Source organism: Gracilinanus agilis, chromosome 1, assembly GCF_016433145.1.
Source record: "Gracilinanus agilis isolate LMUSP501 chromosome 1, AgileGrace, whole genome shotgun sequence".
Taxonomy (NCBI): Eukaryota; Metazoa; Chordata; class Mammalia; order Didelphimorphia; family Didelphidae; genus Gracilinanus; species Gracilinanus agilis.
In genome coordinates, this window is record NC_058130.1 from 407,287,173 (window position 1) to 407,314,686 (window position 27,514).

Consider the following 27,514-nt stretch of genomic DNA (forward strand, 5'->3'; position numbering starts at 1 on the left):
GAGTCTCTGCAATTAGAAATTAATTCAGGCCCTTTGAAGTGAAAAGTGTCCCAGAGTCTTTAAGCAAATACAAGTGTCACTGGAATAAATTATGATTCTATTATAAGTCTCTTACACTTGAAGGATTACTGATAATATAATAAGGGAAATGTAAGATGTGAAATTAAAGGACCTGGGCTGTCTGGGTCTTAAGTTTTCTCAATTATAAAATAAATGGGTTTGACTAGTTTGCCTCTAAGGCCTCATGCTTGACCCTAATCAATCATCTCTTGATTTGGATTCAGAGGTCTTGGATTTGAATCCCAACACTGTCACTTTCTATCTTTATGACTTCAGGAAAATCTCAACCTCTGTGGGCCTCATTTTGTAAAATGATGAGGTTGATGTTCTTTCTGGCTCTTAATCTTATTTGTTTAGCATTCCAAATAATAATAACAATAGTTGCTAGCATTTATATAGCATTTTAAAAGCCCTTTTTTGTAGGTTATTTCATTGGCACCTCAAAATAACCCTGGGAGGTAGGTGCTATTATTACTATTTCCATTATACAGATGAGGAAACTGAGGTCCAAAAGGGCTAAGTGACTTATGTAGAAGAAAGCAGGTTGCTGAAGGAATGAGATGAGGGGAAGGAAAGGTGTAGAGTACCAGATGGCATCTAGTGAGAGTAGGTTGGAAAGAGAACTTTGAAGCCAAGGTCTGAAAGCCAGGAAGACCTGACTTTCATTCCTGCCTTTGACACATACTAGCGATGTAACCTTGGGTAAACCATTTAACCTCTTTGAAAACTACTCAACTTTCTTAGACAATTATTTGCAGAACAAGTGACGATCTGCATTGGTAGAAAGAATTTCCTCATCTAGGAGTTCTCTATAATTAAAGAAAATGACAGGTCCAGGATTTTTTCTTTCTCTTTTATCTACAAGATGTTTCAGTCACACTAGACTGCTAGCTTCAGCCTTTCCACTTCTGGAAATGCATGCAGGCTTAATCCTTTCCCTTAATGCCTAGAATTCTCTCTCTCCCTCTTTCATCATTCCCTCTTATTAAAAGCACCCCCCAAGGCCCAACTCCGGTGCTACTTCTTTTATGATTCCTTCAATTTTTCTGGAGCTCTGTGTAAATACTTTTGGCCTTATCATATGCTACCTTGAAATATATATGGACATGCTATATCCTTTTCTTCCTATTAGATTATAAACTCTTAGAGAGCAGGGATTGAATTATTACTTTGTTTTTTAGTCTCTCTTGTGTCTAATACCTTGCCCTGTACTTAATAGATGTTTGTGAATTAAAATGAAAAAGATTGGAAAAAGACTGTACAAGAATCAATGTATAAACAAAACATGTACGCCTCATCATGTGAAATTCTTATTTTGTGTGGAGAGTTTGTGGAGGGGATAGGACCTGTGATTTTATTTGTATTGTGAACACCCCAGTAAGAAAACACCTCTTCCCAATGCACACCAGCACAAGCTCTGCAATTAATAGTCTGAGAATTGATTGGAGGCACTAAAGGTTAGATTCCTTATTCAGGATCACACATTTTCATATGAGAAGTGGGACTTAAGTCCAAGATTTCCTGATTTTAAGGTTGTTTTCTTAGCTACTTTGTAAACACTGCTCTGTGTGTGTGTGTGTGTGTGTGTGTGTACACACACATAAACATATATATTCCTAGAAAATTTGCACATAATTATAAAAAAAACCTTGAATTCCTATTTTTCCTTTTTAATTCTGGATTTAAATGCTGCCCCCCAAGCATTTCCTCACAACAGCAAAATACCAAAAAGATGATTCTCTATGAAACCATGAATCTCCATTTTACATGTCCTACTTAAAAAAAGTAACAATTAATTTTATTCTTTAAAACAAGAGATTCTTACTATTTAAAGGGGGCAGTGCAGTCAGTGATTTCATAACATCAATCATCATTCCCTAATTTATCTCTTATGAATGAAGTATTTGTAGATAAGGTTTTCTTGAAATTGGTCCAGCTTAAGCCTTCAAATGAAGCACGCTGGATATGAGGTAAAACATGAAAGTTGTTTTAATTTGCATTTCTCTTATTTTTAGTGACTTGAAGCAAGATTTCATATAGTTAATAGTTTGCTTTTTTTTTGAGAAGTATTTATTTGTATCCTTAGACCACTTTTCCATTGAGAAATGGTTCTCAGACATATATTTACATTAATTCCTCATATGTTTAGAAAATCATCAGTCTCTCTGAGGAACTTTTAACAATGTCATTACAGGTTTTTCTTTTTGATGAAATCTCATTGGAAGCTAGCTCTTAGGAGACAAAATTAGGACCATCATTCTAAGGACAGGTTGGAAGGTCTCTCAGTCTGTAAAAAGGGGTTAATAATATTTGTCCTGTCTGCCTTATAGGGTGGTTATTGGGAATTCCCCTGAAACCTTGAATTATTGTTGAAATGAGCTGTTAGCTGGTCCAGCCAGAACCTGAAACCTCCATGCAAGAGCACCCCTCTCCATTGTGGAGAGCTCCCTAAGTCTGCTTCTGGGCTGCTGGGCTGTGGAGCTCCCATCCAGGGCTTACCTGTCCTGACTCAGGAGAAGGGCTGTCAGAGTAGAGATGATGGTTCCCAAACAGCCTGAGATGGCCCACCAGGGGTTCTGGACAAAGAGGCCAAGGATGATAATGAGACCGCTGAGAGGATTGTTGACAAACATCACTTGGGATGTGCCCCTTAAGATCCAATCCAGGAACTGGAATACTGGAGACTTGTCTGAAAGAGGAAGTCATTCTGCCTTAGGAGCCCTCCCAGGAATGCCAGGCATTGCACTAACTTTGTGTCCCCCATACTGTGTTAGGGACCTTGGAGGTAGGCGGGACACATGAGAGGGGGAGACATTATTGTTTCCCTTATGTTAAAAACTGGGTGTATGCTTAGCAAGCTAAATCATTGTTTAGTCCTACAGGGGTCAGGAGTTCTTAACCATTTTTTTTTTTTTTTTTTGGTATGGTGGATTCCTTTGACAGTCTGGTGAAGGCTATGAACTCCTCAGAATGTTTTTAAATACATAAAACAAAATACATAGGATTATAAAGAAAACCAATTATGTTGAAATACATCTATCAAAAGCTAAAAAAATTCTTCAGCTTCCCCCCCCCCCCAAGTTAATAAATATATGCACCAGGTCAGAACCTCTGAATTAAATGAATGTTTTGGGGCAGATTAAAGAGCCTTGAACTTGGATTTAGAAGACCTGGATTCCAGTCTTAGGCCACTCATTTCCATAATAAGGCCATAAATCTAGAGCTGGAAGGGGCCTCATAGATGATCTAGTTTAACACCCTCATTTTACAGAGAAGGAGACTAAGGCCTGGAGAGGAGGCGTACCTAGATCAAAGTCACAGAGGAAGCAGAACTTGAAGCCAGATCTCCAGAGCCAGATCTGTGTGACCTCAGTTAAACTGCATAACTTCCCTAGGCCTTACTTTCCTCAGTTATAAAATGAACTGGTTGGACTAGATAAACTCTAAGGTACCTTCTAGCTCTTTTTCTTATTATTGTTGCTGATTGTCTCTGATTCTTTGTGACACCATTTTTTTTTTTTGGCAGATACCAGAGTAGTTTTCCATTTCCTTCTCCAGTTCTTTTGACAAATGAGGAAACTGAGACAAACAGGATAAAGTGACTTGCCCAGGTTTACACAGCTAGTAAATGTCTGAGGTCAGATTTGAACTCAGTAAGATGAGTCTTTCTGACTTCTCTGGGATTCTATCTACTATGCCACCTAGCTCCCATCCTCATCCCCCTCTTCTAGCTCTCACAATATATAAATTGTGAAATAAACCTTTCTAGAAGGTTTTGGAGTTGTTTCATAGATAAAGTCACAAAGCCCCTCCTAGAATATCCTGACTCCTGGCTCAGGGCAGTTCTTTGAGTAAATACTTCAGAAATTTCATTTCAATAAGACATGATATTGCCTTCCTTTTTCCTGGGGTGCCAATAGGAGATGAACTCTTCTGGGTGTTGTTTTTGTTGGTTCTTTACCTTTGAGCCCTTCTCCACATTCCTTCATTTCTCCTGTGATATAACTAAAGGCTTTGCTGAGTCTTTTCCCGCCATTGGCCAAGGAACTTTGGATCCGAGAGGTCTTGGTCACATTTGTTTCCACCTTAATTTCAGTGCCATCCTCCATGTTGTCGCTGAGATCCTGCTTGGGAGGAATGAAAGACACAGCAGATTTTCATATCCCATAACTTTTCCATTGAAGCAGAGTACAATGGAAAACTCACTGGACAAAAGAGTAAGAGAAGTGGGTTCTGGTCCTGGTTTTCATCCTAATTATGTGTAGATGATTTTTTTGTGCCTCGGTTTACTCATGGGTCAAATGGGGATAATCTTTGCCTCAGACACTATTAGCTGTATGACACTAGTCAAGTCACTTAATTCTGTTTGTTTCAGGTTTCTCTGAAACCTGAGTTAAAGAAGGAAATGACAAACCACTTTATTAACTTTGCCGAGAAAAACCCAAATGGGGTCATGAAGTCACTATCACGACTAAACACATCTACATCTCTCTCTCTCTCTCTGTCTCTCTCTCTCTCTCTGTCTCTCTCTGTCTCTCTCTGTCTCTCTCTGTCTCTCTCTGTCTCTCTCTGTCTCTGTCTGTCTGTCTGTCTGTCTGTCTCTCTCTCTCTGTCTGTCTGTCTGTCTAATTTATAAAGCTTGTATTCCTAGATTGCTCTGATACCTTAGCTATAAGTAAGTTATGCTATTATAAATGGGATAGCTATTTCTGAGGCAGAGTGGTAGAGTAGAAGTATGAATTTGAAATTAAGATCTGGGATCATAGGTTCACAAAGATTTGTTGCCAGAAGAGATCTTTAAAAACATCTTGTCTATCTCTTGCTCCCCATCCAAGTTATTTATTATTTTTCAAACCCTTACCTTCTATCTTAGAATCAATACTAGGTATTGGTTTCCAAGGCAGAAAAGTGGTAAGGGGTAGGCTGACTTGTAGGTAAGTGACCTGCCCAGGGTCATACAGCTAGGACATGTCTGAGACCAGTTTTGAACACAGGATCTCCCATCCTCAAGCCATAGCTCTCTGTCCATTGAGCTACCTATCTGGCCAGCCCCCATCCCAGTTATTTTACAGAATGAGTAAACTCAATCCCACTGAGGTCCAGTGACTTTCCCAAGGTTACACAGCTAAGAAATGGTATAATTGGAATTTGAACCCAGGGCCCCAGTACGCTGTCAACTATGTCACCATGTTGCTAACCTTGAAGCACTGATTCTGAGGTTCACTTAGCTTTGTGACTATGGATAAGTTACTGAGCATTTCAGCCTTAGTTTCTTTAGATGTAAAATGGAATTTTACTGCACCAAAGTGTCAGAGTGATTGGGAGGAAAGCACTTTGGGAAGCTTAGAGAACTCAATAAATGCAAGCTGTTACTATCTGACTTGCCATTGACCTGCATCTGGGTAACAATGATCTTGAGGCTCTATTTGATTTATATATCATAGGCTCTGTTGAAAAATTAAAACAACTTGAGTTGAAAATTTCAGTTTGTTTTTGAACAGAGTGGTGATTTGTTTATTTTGGAGCTAGGAGCTACCAGCTCTTCTCATGCTTGTTCTTAGGTGGTAACTTTATGGACTTTATTTCATGACAGGAGTTACTTCTCTTTTGGCTCTGGGTCTCATGCCTTACGAGGTGCTTTTCAAGACTCACAAGAAATTCGTGTGTTGGCTTTCGGTAGGGATAGGGAAATGGATCCTTGCTTTGTCTCTCTTGGTGTTCAGCTCTTCCAAGTACTGGAAAAAGAAAAGAAAGAGAACATTAATAGGTCAGGGCACCTTGTCACTAACATTTCCACAGAATATCTTCTGGGCAAGTTGTAAGGACCGTAAATAGTGTGGTTTGGTAGAAAGTGAATGGGGGAATCATAAGACCTCAGTTAGAATCCCAGCTGTACTCCTTACTATGTCCTCTTATATTCCCTGGGTATCAGATTCCTCATCTATAAGAAGAGGATGTTTGCCGAAATGGTCTTATAAGGTCTCTTCCAACTCTAAAACCCATTTCTACTTTTCTGCTGTGTGTCTTAGGCAGGCCACAACTGCTCTGATCCTTAGTTTCTTAATTAGGGGATTAGACTCAATGATCTTTGAGGCTTTCTAGTTCTGAATCCTCTGATCCTACTCAGACTTATTTAATTATTTTGTTGAAGCACAGAAAGTAAAATGTTGGAGCTAAAAGTTGATCTTGGAGATCATCTCGTCCACTCCGCACTGTTTCTAATTTGATTGAGGTGGAAATTGAGACCCAGAGAGGTAAGATAGAAGAGCTTGGGCTACAGTCCAGATTTCTAACTGGAAGTATTTTCTATACTACCACATTGGAGTAGTTTGCTCTCATTAAAGGGCCAAAGCAGTACGGGAGATGGTTAAAAGTGGGACACCAAAATTTTAATTATTTGGAATCCAATTAACCAGAATACATAATTAATTTATTCTGTTTCCCCATCACTCCCATCTTCTTCCTTGGAAGGATAAGTGGTGTATCTATCCCTAGAAAAGGAGGCATGAGGTTTAGTTACAACAAAACCAATAGAGATGAAAGCCATGTTATATCTTGGGCTCAGCACATATCCATCAACACCTCCTACCCTCTCTTGATTTCCATCTCCAGGGCTGAGCAGTGGCCAATGATGCTCATGAAGACTTCATTGCCCTATAAGATTCTCAATCAGTAAAGACAGATTCACTGGGCAGGATTTAATCAAGTAGATAAGAGAATTTTGAAAGATTTTCAATAACATGTTGAAACAAAAATGTCTTTCCGCTTAATCCTAAATTACTTAGAAATTAAATTGACTAGAACTCTCTCATCTTCCAACTGTTCTGCTTCATGGGGTCTTTATCAACTGTAGGATAAAGGACTTGGAATTAGAGGCACAAAGATGTGATATAGTTAGAAGAGGCCTTGAATTTCAAATCCAGCCTCTGACAACTACTATGTAAGTCAACATTTAACTTTCTTGAGCCTCAGTTTCTTCATCTGTAAAATTAAAGGATGAGACTAGATGTCCTTTTAGCTTTAAATTTGTCATTCTACTTGTTTTCTGATTCTGTTAAATTTATGATCTGCTCTTGGAATAAGATAAGGCAGACGGATAATAAAACCCTGAAGCCTTGACTCCAAGTGTAATTATATTTATTGAATTTCTTAATGTGCTAATCAGTCATTAAACCCCATGTGGAACAATGAATGATCTGTTGGGATTTCTAAAATGCCTATGATAACAAGCTAACAGAAAAGTTCTTAGCAGCACATATTCATCGATCTGCTTGTCATTAGTGAGTCTGTCAAGCCAGTAAGGCGTCTGTTCCTATCAGGGTCCCATAGGGAGTTTTTTTTTGGACAGGATTATTAGGCTAGTAGAGAAAAGAATGTTGTGTATGTAACTTGCTTAGATTTTAGCAAAGCATTTTGCAAGTCTCATAATTATTCTTGTAGCAGACATAGAGAGGTATGGGCTAGATGAAAATAGAACTCAGTGAATTCAGAGATAGCTGAGTGGTTGGCCCTAAAGACTAGCCATTCATTAATGGTTTGATTGCAACATGGAAGGAGCTATCAGGGTTTAGTGGTCCAGGTATTTGTGATAGGATCTATGTTATTTAACATTTTTATTACTATCTTAAATAAAGGGAGCAAATAAGTGGGCTTATCATATTTACAGAGGATCCATAAATATTTTTACAGGCAAGAATTCTAATTATTAAATTTAATAGGGATAAATTGCATCATCATAGGAGAAAAAAATCAACTTTGCAAATCTATAATAGAGGAAATGTGGCCACACAAAATTTTGTCTAAAAAATGGAGGTAGGGGTTGATGGGATAACTTAAGAGTTGTCTGAAGGTCACATGAGGCCAGCAACACTCCCCTAATGCTCTTAAGCCAGGTTACAATGTATTTGGGAAATATTTGACAAAAACAAACAAGATACAGTAAAACATAGATTACATAACGTTTTAGGACTAAGTAAATATGTAGCTCATGGGGATCCTTATGTATAGGTTAGTGGCCACATTTTTATTTGAATTCAACACCATGGGGATGCATATTCAATGAATTGAACATATTATATAGCAATAATAAAAAAAACTCAATGGAATTGTAGGCTACATTAAGATTAGCTAAGTAAGGCTGAGGGAGGTGAGAGTCTTCCTTGGTCAAATTTAGAATATTGTTTAGGCATCAGATTTAAGGAAGGGCGCTGTGGAGAGCACACAGATGAGGGCAACTAGAATAATTGATGGCTTTAGGATCACACGTGAGAGTTGGTTGAAAGAGTAGAGGCATTTAGGCCAGAGAAGATAAAACCTAGTAAGAGACACGACAATTGTCTTCAGTTATTTGATGGTTTGTCCCTTAGAAGAGTAGAATTATATTTGTTTTGTTTGTCTTCTTTGTAGGAACAATGGTTTGAAGATGCCTAGAAGTAAATTTTCTGAGACAGCTAGGTGACTCAGTGGATTGAAAGCCAGGACTAGAGACAGAAGATCCTGGATTCAAATTTGACTTCAGACACTTTCTAGCTATGTGACCCTGGCCAAGTCACTTAATCCCAATAGCCTAGCCCTGCTTTTTTGTCTTGGACTTGTCTTGGACAAGTCTTCTACTTCTTTTTTGTCTTGGACCAATACTTAGTATTGATTCTAAGAGAGAAGGGAAAGGTTTTTTTTTTTTTTTAAAAAAGTAAATTTACTCCAAGAGGAAAGAAAATCCTAGTAATGAAAATTGTTTTTAAAGGGAATTGGTTGATCTTAAAGGTCATTGATGCAAATGGGACCTAAAAGGCTATCTAGTCCAAACCTATAATTTATAGGGGAAACTGAGGTCCAGGGAAGGTAATGGACTTATCTATGATTGCACAACTGTTATGTTTTAGAGGCAGGACTAGAACGCAGGTCTTTCTCTCTATAAAAAAGTTAAAACAACTTATTTAGTCGAGTAGAATTCTTGCATTCCTGGATCTCTGGGTCCCTCTGCTGGTTTATTATGAGAATAGCAATGTGTCCCTTGGAATACTGGTATTTTTAGATTGTATTTGGCTCCCTAGATTTTCAGGTGATGGGTAGTTTTTAAAGAAATCAAGTCTGCAATAATGTGTAGGATTGGAGAATATTATAAGAGCAAGAAAAAAGATGTCCAAGCGTTATGTAGAAGTGAGACTGTTGGCTCAGTGCATATGTTATTTCTTCATCTCTTTTTAATTTTCATTGCTATGCAATGTCTAGATGTTTCTTCCTTCAATCCCTCCCAGTCTCATTTTTCATTAAGTTCTTGAACATACAATCCTGCTACTATTCCCACTTCTGCCTCTTTTTTAGCAGGGATTTATTCAGGACCACTACACCCTCTTCTATTTCTTTATTTCTTTTAAATATTTTTTTTCCATCATTACATGATTCTTGTTCTCTCCCTACCCTCCTCCAGGAGTTGTCAAGCAATTCTACTAGGTTATACATATATTATCATTCAAATTCTATTTCCATATCTTTCACTTTTGCAATAAAGCCATCTTTTAAAACCAAAACCCCAAGTCCTATAGCCATATAAACAAGTGGTAAATCATATATTTCCTTCTGCATTTCTGCTCCCGCTGTTCTTTTTCTAGCTGTAGATAGTGTTCTTTCTCATAAGTCTCTCACACTTGTTCTGGATCATTGCATCACTTTTAGTAGCAAAGTCTATTACATTTGATCATCCCACAATGTTTCAGTTTCTGTGCACAATGTTCTGGTTCTGCTCATTTCACTCCACATGAGTTCATGAAGGTCTTTCCAGTTCTTATAGAAATCAAGCAGTTCATCATTCCTTATAGCACAGCAGTATTCTGTCACCATCATATACCACAATTTGTCCAGCCATTCTCCAATCAAGGGACATCCCTGCATTTTCCATTTTTTTGCCACCACAAAAGAGTATGGCTATGAATATTTTTGTATGAACAGAACCTTTCCCATTTTTTTTTCTCTTTGGGATACAAACCCAGTAATGGCATTACTGGATCAATGGACATGCAATCTTTTAAAGCACCTTGGGCATAATTACAAATTGCCTTCCAGAATGGTTGGATCTATTCACACTTCCACCAGCAATGCAACTAAACCCTCTTCTAAATCATCATTACTTACCCCCATCAGAGACAGAATCATGGGTTCAAAGGACCATGGAGGTGTCTACCATTAAAATACCACATACACTTAAAAATCTCTTGGGAAACTTACTTTTCCTCTAGAGTGTTTTGATCCAAAATACATTTGGCTAGGTTAGATGTAATCTTTCATGGGAGAAGAGGGAGAGATTACCAACTGGCATTTATATGGCACTGTAAGGTTTGCAAAGCACTTTACTTATGTTATTCTTGTTTAATCTATACAACAACCCTGAAAAGTAGAAGGATTATTATTATTATTATTATTATTATTATTATTATTATAGATGAAGAGATCAAGGTGGAATTTGTCAATGGTCACACAGTGAATGTTTCAAGTGGAATTTGAACTTGAGTCTTCCATATTCTAAGTCTAACGCTATCCACTGTGCCTCCCATCTGTCTAATTTGGAGTCAGAATGACCCTTTTGAATTCTACCATCTGGTTACTATTTATGGGAACTTCTTCATAAAAGTATTCTTATCTCACCAAACTTATGCTTTCATTGATTCATTGATTCAGTGAAATTTTCCCTCTCAAAGCCTTTCCTGTTGTTATTCCCTTTCTTTGCTCTACCAGATTTAATGTGTATTAATTTTTTCTATATTTTGTATTGAGAAGTAGCATGATAGATTGAACCAGCCCCAAGAGTCAGGGATCCTTGAGTTCAAAACCAACCTCTGATGCATATTGACTGTGTGACCAAATCACTTGACCTCTCAGTGTCCCCCAAAGTCTCAATTCCATATATTGTAGAGTAAGTGACCTTCTGTATTAGTAGAAGAAATTTCTGCTTTTGGAGTTCACTGAACCAACAAAATTATTGGTTTGGGGATAGGAGTATACCTCTAGCCACCAGTATGATAGTTGTAAATGTATTAAAAATATGTTGAGTTAATATCTAGGTCTCATTTTTCTCATCTCTAAAGGAAGAGGTGTTTGGGACTAGATCATGTCAGAGGTCCCTTCTAGATCTTCATAAAAAGACTTGATATCTGGTAAGTTGGGGATTTCGTGACAGAGTCTCTACTTTGTACTCTGTCTGCCCTGGCCAGGCCAGATCTGAGTATTGTGTTTTAGGATGGACACAGATGTGAGGAAGAGGGATCCCAAGATAGAGAGAGGACTAGTTTGCTGAGCATTCAGATACTGGAGAATTCAACTTCAGAAAACCCCCAGCCTGTAGTGGACCCATTCTTCTTCTTAAATCCCTCTCCCACTTCCAGGAGCAGGTGAGAACACAAGAATGGGAAGACGAGTGGAAAAGAAGCAATATTGACTGTACCTTTACTCCTCCTCCGTATAGATGACCATTCAATGTGAAATATGCTCCGTCGCCTGGGCAGGACAGCCTCCAGGCTCTCATCAGCTTTCTCTTCAACTTTGGGAGAGTATTCCTCACTGCCACCTGGTGTGGGGTACAAGTCACAGACAAACTCCAGTCAGCACAGTTGTGTTCTGGACAAAGGGTGAAAGTAGGGAACAATGAGAAAAAAACCCATACAAGGACAGCCCAAGAGGATGAAATGCAGCAAGACTCTTGTGAGACAGGCTCATTGGCCACCCCATCTTGCTCCCTTATTTCTCCCACAGACGCCATCCCACTTCTTTTCCTTTGTACGTGCTTATTTCTCCAAAACTGGGTGTCACAATGGAAGGAACTCTGGACTTAGACCTGGAAGACCTAGATTTTCATTCTTGCTCTGGCACTTAGTTGACAGTGGGCAAAACCATATAAACTCCTTGAGCTTTAATCTGTAAAATGGTGATAGTGTTTACACTGCCTCTCCTATAGGACTGATGTGAGGACAATTCTTGTCCATTTTAGAGCCCTAAATATGAATGCTCTTCCTCTAGTTTGTCTCCTTGGCTGCTCGTGATTCCCTTGGTTTTTGCTGTTGTTCTGTCATTTTTCAGTTGTGTCTGACTTTTCATGATCCCATTTGGAATTTTCTTGGCAGACACTAGAGTAGTTTGCCATTTCCTTCTCCAGTTTATTTTACAGATGAGGAAACTGAGGAAAACTGGTTTAAGTGACTTTTTCAGGGTTACAGAACTAGTAGTAAGTGTCTGAGGCTGGGTTTGAACTTGGGAAAATGAGTCTTCCTGACCCCTATGAGAAAAATGAGTCTAACATGCTGACAAGAAATTCCCCTGCCAATGATGATGGGCAGTCTTCTACAATTATATCTTGGAGAGTTATCTGCGGGTGCTGAGAGGTTAAGTGATTTCTTGACCAACAGTCATATAGCCAATTGTGTCAGAGATGGGACTTTAATAGTTCTTCCTGATTCTGATGCCAGTCCTCTGTCCTCTAAGCTACACTGTTTCTCCAATATTCCCTTTTTATGGAAACCTTGATTTTGTTTGGTAGTGGATTAACTGCCCAACTTCTCATTTCTTAAATTTGAACCATGCCACTTTTAAAAAAATAACCACCTCAGCATCCTTCCTTCCCAAGCAAAAAATTTGGAAAGGGGAAAAGAGTATGAGGCTAAAAGCACGAGTCCAGAGTAAGAAAGACAACAACTAAGGGAAGAGAAAAACAAGATTGACATGAATTGGTGATTTGGGAGTATTTAGGGAACCAAAATTTCAGACAGGTTAAGGAAGGATAAATACCAGAAAAGGTAAAGTCAAGGTTAAGAGGAAATTTTTTCCAGTTCCATCCAAATGTCTGTATGAAAATAAAAATCCAATATTGTAATTTTGTCAGGGGGCATCCAGGGTGACACAGTGGATAGGGGTTCTGGGCCTGGAATGAGAAAGACCCTGTGGCGGAAAGAGATGGAGGGTGTTACAAACACATAAATTTTTTTTAAAGGGAAGGGGTTAAAAAAAGAATTGAATTAAAATCCAGTCTCAGATACATATGTGAAGATGGGCAAGTCATTTAACCTTGTTTTACTCAGTTTTTTCATCTGTAAAATGAACTGGAGGAAGAAATGGCAACCCACTCCAGTATCTTGGTCAAGAAAATCCCAAATAGGGTCATGAAGAAGAGTTAGATATGGCTGAACAATAAAAACAACAATAATTTTGTCAGGGAGAGAAGTGTTATAAAAGAGACATTATTCCATAGTGTTAGTGGTCTCTTCCTGATTTAAAAGGAAGAGATGCTTAAACTAAAGGGAAGGATCTCTGAGAGTGGAAATTCAAGCCTTGCATGCCAGAGGGGAAAATATACTTTGATGGAATGCTATTCCTGGTTGCTCTCAGCCCACAATATGCAGGTGACTGCCTACTTTGCCTCCATGTAAGTCTGGGAAGCCTTGAGTGAAATAAGGGAAGCTGCCTATTGGCACAATTTCTGGTTCTCATCTTTTTAACCTAGGAAGTATGATTCCAGGAAAGACAGTGTTGGATTTGTATCATTTTGCACTTTCTGAAGACCTTGGGAAATTCTTGCTTACTTCCTGTCCTTGCCCTCCCCATCATAATCAACCACACTTCACATGAATCAGTTCTATATGTCCCCAGGCTATCATGAATTACTGGTCACTTATTCACTATCAGCTGGATTCTACAGTTTCCAGCTGTGGAATGCTATCGCCATGAATCAGATCAGCTGCCAGAGACATTGGGTTGTAACCTGTCACCTTCAATCCCTTGTACCATGAAACAATTACACATTCAACACCTGGTGCTGCCTGGACTCCAGCTGGAAACAATAATTCTTCATTTCACATTAGTTTAATGCTTTAAAGTTGTTGAAGTTGCTGAACCATTAACAGTCTCTGAGCTGGGGGAGGGCAAGTATTCTCCCCATTTAGCAGATGAGAAAAATGAGGTATTTCATATATTTATGCGCAGACCATTGGTGTGGGCAGGACCGATCAATGTATAGGTTTAGAGATCTTCCCTGTGATTTCAGAGCAATAATGCCCTCCCCAGGTGAGGAAGCTCCTTTAAGGCAGGACCAGCTATGTAGTTCAGAGTCTTAGTGTTGTCTAGAGCTTAGAGGGTTTAAGGATCACCCAGCTACTTTATGCCAGAGGCTGGATTTGACCCAGGTCCTTCTAGCTTTGAGATCCGCTCTCTCTCCACGTGGTAATACCACCTCTCAAGTATTTGAGGCAATATGTAAATAAAAGCTGCTCTCATTTTTATTCAGGCTGGGAGAATCCCTCCTTAGACCCAGTACAGGGCTTTGCCCCTAGGAAGTGCTCAAATTCTTGACTATCTTCCAGATTCAGAGGTTGAATAATTTCTCTACATGCCAATGGTTTTGAACCATGGCACGCCTTCCCAAATTAGCCTCATTAGGTACCCCGATGCAGGGGGCCTTGTGCTGGATGTTGTTCAGATCCATTCCAGGACACGGTGCCTACCCAGGAGGTTCACTGAGCTCTAGTTTTTTCCCAGGCCAACGTCCAGCCATGCTTATGGGTAAGAGAGAGAGACAGTCATGAGTGATAATGATTTGTTAAGGAACACTTTTCCGGAAGAGTAGCCCTCTCACAGTAGCTACACTTGACCTGACTTCTTACAGAGACCCCATAAAATGCCAACCATCCAGATGCCAGAGGTGGCAAAGGCCACTTTGAGTCTTGTAGAAAAACACACAGGCCACGGCAGAGGCTGTTGCCTTCCCTTTTGTAAATTCTAAACGGTTCCTTTTGATGGGGAAGAAAGGTCCTTTAGATGAGACAAAGGATTTAGACTTTTTTTGCTAAAAAGCTATTTTTGCTGAAATGGGCTAAGGGATCTGCAAAGGCTTCTCTCTGTTTCAGTGTTTTGGATGTGGCTTTTAAAACCTTTCTCTATCATTTGCTAGAAAGATAACCTATGTAGCCACAGCTTGACCCATTAGGTACACTCTCTGAATTATCTCCCATGTCTCAGCATCTCATCTGACTTCCTTGTTCACCTCTGCCTTTGTACACTAATATTCTATTCAAGGCAACCCAAGGCAATTTCTTCAGTATTAAAAGACCATATTTTCCTTCCAAAGTGATAAGGTCACTCCTTTTCTCAAAAATCCTTTAGTGGCTCCCTATTGTTTATAGGACAGAATGTATACTACTTAAGCAGAGACTTATGACCCTCTTCAGTCTGGTTCCTATTTACCTTTTATGATTTCATTTCACATTCATCTTCTTCAAACACTCATACCTTTCTAGCTTTTTTCTTCCTCACACCCTGCATTGCAGCCAAACTCCATAAGCAGCTTGCTCCTTAACTACGTCTTGCTCTCTCCTGCCTTCATGCAGCCATGCAGACTGCCCCTGTGACCAGAATATACCCCATCTTCATCTCTAGGCATTGAGATATATCTCTTCCTTCAAGGCTCAACTCAGGTACTACCTTCTCCAAGACGTCTTAGCTGATACCTTCAGCTGAAGATGATTCTCCTTTCTCAAATATTCTTAGAGTATGTTGCCTAGGCCACTTCTTTGCCTCTGGGTCTGAAGTCAGGAAGACCCTAGCTCAAATCCAGCCTCAGACCTTTACTAGCTGTGTGATCTTCAGCAAGTTACTTAACCTCAGTTCCCTCAACTGTAAAATGGGAATATAACAGTAGCATCTACGTCCCAAGGTTACCGTGAGGCTTGAATGAGATAATAGTAGGTGCTTAATAAATACTTGTTTCTTTCCCTCACCTCTGTCACGTTCTACCTTGTATCATATTGAATTTGTATGCAAGTATTTGACCTTGATATATTTTTACACCACTTCAGGTCAGGGGCAGCATCATTACTCATCTTTGTCTTTTCAGCACCTAGCACAATGGCCTGTGCATAGAATTCAATTTGATTTAACAAATATTTCTTGTGTAAAAAGTCCTGGAAGAGAAAAGGATCATCTCTTTCCATGTTAAGCTCACATTCTTTAAACTATTCCTCATAATAACATAGAATCATAGAATGCTAGAGCTGATAGGAACATAGAGATCATCCAATCCAGTCCTTTAATTTTACAGATAAGGCAAACTGAGGCCCAGAGTCAGGAAGTACTTGATCAAGATCACAACCAGCCAATGGCAAAGTATTGGTCCAGATTTCTGAAGGGTTTCTTGACTTAAATTATGGCTGACTTTTCCTATGGAAACAAAGAGCCCCACAAAATCCAAAAAAAATTTGAGAAGAGGAAATATCTGAGGAAAGAACGAAAGATTGGAGCCACATCTTCATGAACATAAGGAGGTAAATTATTTTAAATTATTGTCATCTAATCAATCATTATCCAACTCAGTGTTATTCATAATAACTCATATCACTACATTAGGATTTATTCACAAATCTCATTAAAATTAGGATCTACAAAGTATTTCTCCATCAAAACCTTCAAGGATAGATAGTAGCAGTATTATTATTATTATTCCCCATTTTGCAGGTGAGGTTCAGAAAGCTTAATGACTGCTCAGAGTCTGGACTTCTGATTCTGGGTCCATTATTTCCTATTCCCTCTTTCTGAGAGAAGGCAGAGTGGGAATCATTGAAACCCATGAGTAATTCATTGATCTAATTTTAGCCAACGGTGTTTAACCTTCTCACCTGTTCACAGCTTCTTCTCCTGTACCTTTTCTCAGAATTGCTCACCAGTGGGCTAATCCTTTGAATTGATTTAGATTTCTTTTTATGTACTGTGTCCACTGGGAAAGATGGAGTGAAAGAGAAGGAAGAATATTAAAATATATACCTATTCCCTCTTCAAAGGACATCTATTTCTCTTTCAGCCTCTCATATCTACTCCTTCCTCTCCATTCTCACTGCCATGTTCTAGGTCCTCAGCTCATTGTATTATTGAAAAAGCTTCCTGACTAGATTCTCTGACTTTTCTCTCTCCTATACAAGTTTCACACTGTCAAGTTCCTCATCCCCAAACACAACTCCACATTGTTTAGGAAGTTAAAAACATCTCCTGATCATCTGTCATTGTAAATTCCAATTCCTTTACCTAGATTTCAAGATCTCTTCCTCTTCCAATGTATGCACTTGATCTATTTAAACTTTCCCCAACTCTTCTAAACAAGTCCTTCATTCCCATCAGGCAAGTCTCTTCCTCGACATGCTAAGCCTTATCCTACTTTTACACATATCTCCATCACTTTACAACCTGAATAGACCCTCTTGTCCTTCTCTCTTCTCCTAAGTCCTCCCCATCTTTCTTGGCTCAACCCAATTTCTGTCTCTTCTATGAAGATTGGAAAATAACCCTTCTCTTCTAGGAAGTTATGGGCTACCTATTGCAACCCACAATAATGTCTCAGTTCTTTGCATTTCCTTGGCACTTAAAAATCAAAGACTTCAGAGTTGGAAAGGACAACCTCAATTCAAAGTATGAACTCCCTCCACCCCAATGTGCTCAACAGGTTGTCATTTTACATTTGTTTAAAGACTTCTAGCATCAGAATACTTCCATCCTCTCAAGGTAGATCAGATCTTAAAGTTTTGAAAAGACTGGGGCACTAACTTAGAATTAGGACCACACTCTTTGAATCATTCACCAATGGTTCTACATGTGACCCCTCTCTCCTCAAATAGATGATCAACTCTTTAAAGGCATGGTCTATGTTTCCTTCTTTCCTTCAATTTCCTTATAGCACCTACTACTGGGTAGGGCCTTAAAATTGGTGAATCTGGGTCTTCTAACACTGAAGCCAATATACTCCTGCTGCCACATTTTCTAGGAGAGAAAGTGTGTAAATCATTGAAATCCACAAATAATTCACAGATCTATTTTAGCCCATACTCAATATTTAATACATCAAATAGACCCCTTGAAAATCAAATGTTGTCAATTAGGAAGAAAAAGCAGAAGGAATATTAGGGAAAAAACACAGATGGTAGCTCTGGAAATGACTTTAGAAATTATCTGATCCCAACTATATAAATTTGCCTGAGGTCATATAACTAGTTAGGAACAGAGCTGTGAGTAGAACCTAAGCCTCCAGACTCTTAATGAGTTCTTTCTACTAAGCCATGCCATGGTAATAAGAACATGATATCCAGGCACAATCTTGCAACCCAATTATGGATGCAGAAACCACACGTTATATTACATGAATTAATATTTTAGGATAGAAGGTACAAACCCACTTTCAGAGTCTTTCTAGATTAAACAAAAAGGGAGTCAGCTGGGTAGCTCAGTGGATTGAGAATCAGGCCTAGAGACGGGAGGTCCTAGGTTCAAATCCTGCCTCAGACACTTCCCAGCTGTGTGACCCTGGGCAAGTCACTTGACCTCCATTGCCCACCCTTACCACTCTTCCACTTAGGAGCCAATACACAGAAGTTAAGGGTTTAAAAAAAAGATAAAACAAAAAGGAAAATAGGAAGGGGGCACTTAACATTTCAATCAAGGAAATTCTGGGATTTGGAGGACTCCTAGGGGTTTGAAGCATACTTGAAGAGATCTAGGGACATCCTAGTCACTGTGAGCCTCTAGCACTCACTCAGATCCATCATCCCAAAAGACATTATAGTATGTTGAACAGACATCAAAAGACTTAGATTCTGTGTGACCTTGGATGAATCATGCCACTACTGTGGATCTTGAAGTTTCCTTCCTTGTAAAATAACAACAGTAACAACAATTGGTTAGCATTTATATAACACTTACTATGTGCCAAGCACTTAGCAAATATCTCATTCAATCCTTATGACAACCCTGGGATGTAGGTGCCATTTTATAGGGGAAAAAATGGACCTCGATTAAGTGATTTGCTCAGGTCACACATCTAGGTCACACACATCAGAGGCTGAATTTTAACTTGGGTCTTAGTGACTCCTAGGACTGGTGCTCTATCTACTTCACAACATCGCTGCTTCATGAAGGGGGTTGGATTAGATGAGCTCCATGTTCTCACCCGGTTCTCAAACTCTGTGGTATGTGGTTATCGAGGAAATCCGCAAGTCCCCAAGGTCCAAGGGGGCTACTAAGATTTCTTTGAATTTAGTTTGGTGAAAAAGGGTAACAGGAAGAAACAAACCTTTCTCCTTCCCCTGTTGGTGAGCTGAAGTGTTCTGGCAGAAGGTGGGTCCTTTCTCTCTCCTGAGACCTTGTCCTTGGGCTCCCGTCAGCAAGAAACCACTAGACCATTGGGGTTTCGGGGTTGCTGCTTGTCAGTACCCTTCCCCTTGGTGAGGAGAGTCTTTTAGCACTCAATTTCCAGGTGCCCTCTCCCTAGACTCTCATCCCCTTACCTCTGAATCACTTTATCTTATTCACCTACTTAGTTACTTAAAAGTCTCCTTGCAGCCTCTAAATTCATGCCTGGAGCATCTCTGCCAATGAGTGTTGGGTACCATGGAGGAGGAGAAAGAAGAACAGGAGATGGAGGAAGAGGGAGAAAAATGTCCTCTTGGCAATTCACCGGCTCGCTATTATTTTTCTCTCTCCCTTTCTAATCTTTGTGTCAAGAGACAGCTTCCTAAACTCCCCTGGCACAGAAGGCTTTTGTTACCATGGTCTCCCTATTAGTGCCATTCACCAGGTTTGCTGGGCAAGCAGCTTTTCTTAAAGGGGTAGTGCCCTTGCCTAGTCAGCTTGATGTACCATCTCCTACTGGTGCATTCATATGCTGACTGCTCTTCTCTCTTAGCAAAGGGTTTTGGGATGCTGCTGGTCCTAGTAATTGCCTTAAAGGCAATTATCTAAGTCCCTCTCCTCCCCCTTCCACCTCAGGGAGGCCAATTTCCAGCCTCAATAAGCTCCTTTAATTTTTTTCTCCAGGCAGGGAGCAGTGTCTCCTTCCTTTTCCCTGTGGAACTTTCTGCCCAATCCTGTCCTTAAGGTGCCTAGCACCTAACGCTGTGGAAAATTTCAACCCTCTCTTCCCAAAGAGAGCTGTCCAGGATGCTGGTGGACTCCTGGATCTTTGTAGATGAAGCTTTCACTATGAGCTCCTGATGGGAATCCGAGTCCTCTGCTCCAGGAAATCTTTATATTAGGGAAGTTCACCCTCCCAGTTTCAGAAAGGCTTCATGCATGGGCATGCTGGGGACTTGGCCCCAATCTAAACATACTTTGTTTGGTTTTGTGGGCTTCATGGGGACACGCATCAGCTGCCTAGGGCCTGGGAACATGGCAATAATCGGGTGCAAGGTGGCCCACCCAGGGCTGGAGACTTGGAATTAGACACACCTGAGCAGGCAACCTCCGAGCAGGCCCACCTGACATCACAGTCCCCCTTCCCACCTCACTAGTTCATGTGGAATTGCTGAGGAGAGGGAGCTGAGCATGGGGGACATTCCATGGAAGAAAAGAAAAACAAACAAACTGGAAGGAACCAGAGTTGGTCCAGCATTTCAAGGAAAGGAGGAAAGATGGATTTAGTGTTGGTCCAGCTTCTTTTGACAATGGCAAAGGTGGCAACATCTTCCATGCCATCTACTCTAGATCTGAAGTCATCTTCCAAGAGCCTTGAATCTTTACTGCTTTCCTAGATATCCTTTTAATTCACAGCTGAGCTACCCTGCATGATTCAGCTCTCAATAGCATCTCCTCCTTCCCTGTTTCCATTTTTCTAATGGCTTCAGTCTTCTTTGCCTGACCCTGACACTTGAGGTGGTGCCCTCATTCCAACCCACTTCTGTAGTCTTACATGGCAGTGGCAGTGGGTCAATTTCCAGTTGCTTCTTAACTAGTCCATTCACTCCCAGCAGCCACTCTGGGATGCCACCTGTGAAAACACTTAAGCCTTCTGAAAAGGCCAGAAATAATTACCTTCAGAAAAGTAATCTAGGGAGTTCAAAAGGGTTGAAGTATTCTCTTCCTGGACTGAAGTGAATGGCTATAAAATACGCAGGGCCTGGTCATTGGAAAGCCAAGCAGACAAGAGCAGGAGGCAGTCTGACTCATTTCTCCAGTCCTGCCAGCTTTTGTTCTCAGAGACTGAAGGGACTGAGCCTAAGCAGCATTAGGCTCCTTCCTCCTGGAAGTGTCTTTTGCGATAGGCAGTATAGTGTGATGGATAGACTCAGAATCAGGAAGGCCTGGGGTTAAAATACTTCCTCCGATACCTGCTAGTTGGCTGAGAAAATCACTTTACTGAGTCTATTTTTTCATTTGTAAAATGAGGATAATAATACCTACCATATATTCCTTACAGGGTTGTTATGAGGTTCAAATGAGCAGATATCTACCAAACATTTTGCAAACTTGAAAGCGTTACATAAGTGACATTCTAATGTTGAAATAATGGAATCTTGAGATTTCTAAGTTGGATTTTGGAGATCTTTTCCAAGTCCCTTATATCTCACAGATGAGGACATTGAGGAGATCAGAGGCAAAGTGACTTGTGCAAGGTGACACAAGTAACAGCTGGCAGAGGAGGGATTCAAACCAATTCTCTTGGGTTAGGATCCAGTATTCTTTCTATTATTCTGCACCTGTTTCAGTACCATTTTATTTGAGATTTCTCAAGACCTCAGCAAACACCACACTTTCCTCTTTAGAGAGTTAAACTCTCTAAATTGTGGGAGGTGCCAAATTTTACTGAAGACTAGAAATTCTACATGGGACTGATTATGGAAAGATAAAACACAATGGAGAGAGAGCCTGTGCCAGAATCTCCTTTCTTTCTTTCCATGGATATAAGTACCTCCAAGTATCCTTTGCACTGGAGGAGTACTGAGGGAAGGGGAAGCCCTCTAAAGAATTTATTTTGAAGTCACTAAGAATGAGGCTATTGAACTTTTTCCCCTTTGGGGTTATTTCTGGGGAGGAGAGGTTCTTTTTGGAGGAAGAAGGCCTTACTTGTTTCATAACAGTATGACCAAAGGAAAATAAAAAGAATGGTCTAAAAATTTGCACAAAAATCAAACACCTTTAGAGTGCTAAATGAGACTATAGTTTATTGGGTGGAAAACAGGTTAACAATGTAGTGGCCAGCCCCACAAAAATTTCAGGACACCGACTCTTCTCATAGCCTTCCCACCCACCAAACCTCCCGCCCCCAAAGAACTTGTAGATTCATATAGAAAAAAAATCAACAAGCCAATAGGTTACAAGCCAATTATAGCAATCACAAAAATGCATGTTGATAAGACAGTTCTTGAAAAGAGCTTAATATTTTCAAGGGGGTAGAGCTTTAATATTTTTCTCTGGTATTTCTCAAGAGTGGTCATGTTAGGGAAATTACCTATCCAATTGTTAGAAGGAGGTAGAATGGGGGTAGAGAAGAGGGAAATTCATTGGCAAGGCCCAATTTGTCAACACACAAAAATTTTGAATGTTTTATTTGAAATGGTCCTGGTGCCTAAGTAGATATAATGTGGCCAGTGGGGGTCATCTTTAAGGAAAAAAAATTTTTATACTGAGAATTTTTAAAATTGTGTTTTCCATTAGGTAAAACAATAAAAAAAAGAAAGATAAAAGGACATTTTGTAATTGAAGTAGTAGCAAATAAAATTTAGTGTTCAAAACCTATTGAATTTTGCATTTGCATTTGAATTTAACAAACATACAAGATTAATGAATTATAGTAGAAAATAATTTATGAAAAAAATTTTAAATGTTACTTAAGGAAAACACATAGTAAGGTTATTTAAGGAAGACATTAAGTGCTTTAAGAGGAATGGGCACTGGACTTGTGAAGTTAGAAAAAGTTATCTTTTCCTATCTTAATCATCTCTGTATTTTTCCTTGTAATGTGGTGGCATCTACTCATCCCTTTCTTGGTACCTGGTGTAAAGAATCATGGAATCTTAGAGTAGCAGGTACCTTAGAGATGCTTTAGTTCAAGCTTAACTTCCCCAAGAAAGAATCTACAGTAGGAATGGCATCCTTGGAGAGAGGTCATCCACCTTCTTATGAAATACTTCCATTAATGGGGAGCCCACTATCATTCTAAGGTAGCTTAATTTGACTGTTGGACAGTTCCAATGAGTAGGAAGCTCTTCCTTTCTCCCATTGAGCTAAAATCTGTCTCCTTGTTATTTCCACATATTAATCCTAGTTCTACTTTCTAGAGCTAAAAAAATGAGGCTAATTCCTTTTCCAGAACATAGCCACTCAAATATAACTATATCCCCCATTAGTCTCCTCTTTTCTAGGTTAATCATCCATAGTCGTGTGAATGATTTCTCTTATAATTAATTGCATTTCTCCTTGTATGCTCATACCCCTACTCTAGATAAGCCGTAGATGAAATTTGATGCCCAGAGCCCAATACTTTAGTGTCCTCATGCTCTCTCTACTGCTTTCTTATCAAAGCTGGCTCTTGAGAAAAGACCTGGTAAACTCTTTTATATTAAGATGTTAAAGATCCATAATACCTAATTTATTACCCTTCCCAGAAGTATGTGTATTTTGGCAGAAACAAAGACTGAAGTCAAAGGAATAAAACTATATTCATTAAGAATTCATGAAAAATTGGGGGTATTTATAAGGATATTGACATTACATTTAGGGGACATTTACAATAAGCAAATGAATGTCTACTTTCTCCACATCAGTGGCCAACATGGTTAGTCCATTGTTGAATGGATTTCATTGATATTTTTTTCTTGGTGGGGGTGTCGGGGAGGTAGTCAGCATAGATTCATGGTAATTTAAGATATCCTCTTTGTTTTAGTTCTCAAAGGGGGGTTTTAAATGAATCAAGCCAGAAGATAAACATTATAAGGCTCAATTCACTGATGACCCTCTATTTCAGAAAAGTCTACAATAGGTCTTTGATTATATACCTCATGCCCTTCTGGGGGAGACATAATTTGAATAGGGATACTTTTGAAGGCTGGATTTTGAGTGAGCTAAGATGCGTTTGAAGGATTGGGAGGGCAATGGGACTACCACACCATGAAGATGAAGGATAGCAGGATATAAAGAGAGAAAATCTCCATAGAAATCCATCAGTCTTAGGAAGCCCTTTTTCTTGGCTCTACCCAGTGATCTTGGGAGTTTGCCTAGCCTTTAGGGCAGAAGTCGACTTATTCAATGTGGTAGAAGCTGTCATTTAATTTTCCCTTTACTTCCCAGAAGAACAACATGAGTCCTATCTTTCCAGATGACCTTTTAAAATTATAAAAATATTTCCTTTGGCAAACCAATCCATTATCTAACAATCCATCTGCCCACTTAGTGTGTCCTTCTATTTAACTTAATTGATGAGGTAACTGTCTTCCCATCACCAATACCCTCACACATAGCAGCATCCTGTGGTTATATTTATATATGTAATTCTACCATACAGAGAGTTATTGAAAGGTTTCTGAATACAAAGATTCTGCCAGACATACTGGAATCTTTTCTCCTGAAGAACTGTTTCCAACTCAATTAAACTTGTTTCTACCTAAGGTTGAAGTGGGAAATTAAAAAAAAAAACCAGGCATCTGACATGATGTCTTATAAAAGACAAGGTGTTGAGCTAGAATGGGGAGGATTTAGGGGTGGGTAGGGGGGGTGAAAGGGCAGACCATGACTTTTCCTAAAGGAATTTACATGATATTTCACATTCAAATATTTCCGCTTGACTGGAAACCTAATAAAAAGCATGACTAATAGAAAACTTTCATTTCACACCAAATATTTTGGGTCTGCTCTGAAAAGAGTATAATGCCTCTTTCTCCTTGTGAGGGATCATAGCTAGAGAAGGGCTATTGGGCATTGTCAATGGGCCAGCCTTATAAATAGGTGTCTGAAGGTCTTTGGGATTGGACTTTGAAGGAATGCTCAGTAGACTTCCTTGCACAAAAATGTTTGCTTCTATCGCCAATTGCATGTTAATAATATAGCTTCATTCCTTTGCTTCTTGAAGGTTATTTTGGTGGTGGTGGTGGGGTATCTTCTAGAATCTCTTGTTGAAACTCAAATGTACCTGGGAAGGGTCCTGCATGCCTTTTGTTGTTTTTTTTGCTGACATTTTAAATCCAGGCAACATGTTATTAAGGAATGGTTGATAGTCATCCAAGAACAAGCCTGGAATACTGAAGGGATGCATGGGAAAGGATGGGACTATTCTGAGGAAAGAGAGGTGCTAGTAAGACCAATTGGAATGCTCCAAAGACAAAACTAGCTTTTGATGGAGTCCTGAGGTTATGACTCTTTCTGTCATGTTGGGAGATTATATAAGATCCAAAACAAAACTCTTGTCTTCTTTCCTTTCTCCCCAATCTCTGCACAAGGGCAAATGAGGAACTAAGAAGAACATTGATTTCCTAGTCTTAACTTTCTATTGCTTTCTTCATATTTAGACCCAAGAATAGGGCAGGCCTGAAGTAAAATATTCAAACACCTAGCTACAAAGACTTTTAAATTCATATCAGAATTAAAAATAATACACCTGCATAGTATTGCATGCTTTAAAAAGTGCTTATACATTCAAGATTTAATCAATTCCTCATGAGGATACTTGACTGAGAGGCAAGTCGGGCATATACTAGTATATTTATTTGGCAGATAAGGAAAATGAACCCCAGAGTAGTTTAGTGAATTGTCTTCAGCTGCACAGCAAGCAAATTTGTAGTGGAGAACCCTGGAGTGGTGACCAGAGTACTGTATTCTATATTATATTGCAGACTCCATATAGTATAACCATTATTCAGCTGAAGTTCACAAGAGGTTAGGCAGTTGTGAATGTCTGGGGATGGAAGTCTTATTGGGTCAGAACCTCTAATCTCACCATTCTTTGACCCATTTCTTAAGAATGTCTACTCAGTGACTGTGGATGTGAGGCTAATTTAATCTTAATCTAATTCTTACCCAAATATCTAAACATGGGACTTAATTTTATGTATTCCAGACTTTTAGGCTTATGTTGTTGAGTCGTAGGATGTCTGCCTGGGTTCCCTCTCATTACATTTTGTTACAAGTAAAGACCGAATTCAGGTTAATGGCAGGGAAGGAAAATTATAAAGTTAATGAATGAAGGCCCTATACATCTATCCTCTTAAGGCTAAGATCACGGATTTTGAGCTAGCGGGCACTTTGGAGATCATAAAATCCAATTCCCTCATATTAAAGTTGAGGAAACTGAAGGCTGGGGAGGTAGCATCTTGCTTTAGGTCACATAGAAAGCCAAAGACTGAGATTTAAGTCTAAGTTCTCTGATCTGTATTTAGTACTTTCCTGGGCTGCTCTTTGGTTATAAGGGCAGTGCTGCGTCTTTATTCAATCATCAGTGACCCTTGGTTAAAATGGGAGTTTCTCTAAGTCAGTTTGAGTTTTTCCTATCTGGTTCAGTTAACAACTTCTTGGACTGAACTATACAAAAGAGATTGACTTCCTCTAACCAATGAATAAAATCCCCTATGGAGAGATAAACAGGATCCTGATTCATAAATTTATTGATTTTTCCTCCCAATTAGTGGGAATTGGCTGGTCTTTAACTCTCATCTCTTTTCAAAAAATACAGTTATTTTAATTTTTTAGGTTCTTTTTTCTTGACTCAGACCCACTGTGCAAAGTCATCCAGTTCTAGCTTAAGTGATGGGCAAATTACTGGAGGCGGTCCCCTGAAATGTTTTATTGGGCCAGGCAACATTATTCCTAATCTGATGAATACAATGACAAATGAGCATTTCCTTTCCTTTGGCCCCCTCTTTAAAAAGTTTGCCCTTCACTGCCTTAAGACAAGAGGGCCAGGAGGGGATTTTTCCCTTTAAGAGGGAAACCCTTTCTGAAATTCACATATAAACTTAATTTAACTTGTACATGCGCTCCAATGTCTCCCTAGTGAGTCCATATAGGTAGAGAATCAAGCTTGATTTTTATAACATTTACTATCTGGTTAAATACTCCAATAGGATTCTGTCTTAATTGCCAGAGACAAAATAATATCTCTTTTAAGTCAATAGACTTTTAAATGTCTGCCTTAATTTTTACTGCAGCAAGCTCATTATTTACTTCCATTAAAATAGGATGATAAGGAGAATTGAGAGGAAAGAGGGAGGAAAAATAATTTTCAATGAAAAGCGAGTTGTGGATTGTTTTGGCTGGGGTGGGGCATTACAAGAGTATGACACAATAAGGGAGGTGAGCATCTTGGGATGTAAGAGACGATTGGCAAATATTTGACATCTGAAGGAGCAGACATGAGAGAACACAAAAAAAAACCATTTTTGGGATGGGGCCCTGGCTAGTCACCGGTGGGGCGTTTCTCTTCTTCCGTGCTTCTCACTGTCAGGTAGTAGACCCGGTTGGCTTCAGGGTATGTGACTTTGCTGAGTGGTAGCTTATAGATGGCAGAGTTGTTGGTCGTCAGAAGCAGGAAAATCAGGGTGGACAGGCAGAAGGGCCATGTGCCCGGTGGCAAGCCAACCTGAAAATAAGCATAGCAGTTTTGGGGGTCTCACTGCCACTGGGAAAGGGGGCCCATAAGATGATTATCTATCCACAGAGTGAGTGCATGGGAAGG

General features: G+C 39.5%; 1 protein-coding gene across 3 annotated transcripts in view; it reads right to left on the reverse strand.

The window, feature by feature from the left end:
• Positions 1-27,514, reverse strand: part of SLC14A2 (solute carrier family 14 member 2) — an 80,519-nt gene that overhangs the window by 19,974 nt on the left and 33,031 nt on the right. Inside the window, exons 9-14 of one of the 3 annotated variants that reach the window (XM_044657838.1) lie at positions 27,244-27,418; positions 14,270-14,272; positions 11,498-11,620; positions 5,713-5,795; positions 4,022-4,184; positions 2,560-2,749 (exon numbers count right to left, since the gene is read on the reverse strand). In XM_044657838.1, coding sequence (XP_044513773.1) covers positions 2,560-2,749; positions 4,022-4,184; positions 5,713-5,795; positions 11,498-11,620; positions 14,270-14,272; positions 27,244-27,418 — 737 coding nt within the window. Of the gene's footprint in view, positions 1-2,559; positions 2,750-4,021; positions 4,185-5,712; positions 5,796-11,497; positions 11,621-14,269; positions 14,273-27,163; positions 27,419-27,514 lie in introns of those variants that run through there. The other 2 variants (XM_044657837.1, XM_044657839.1) reach the window with 2 other exon arrangements.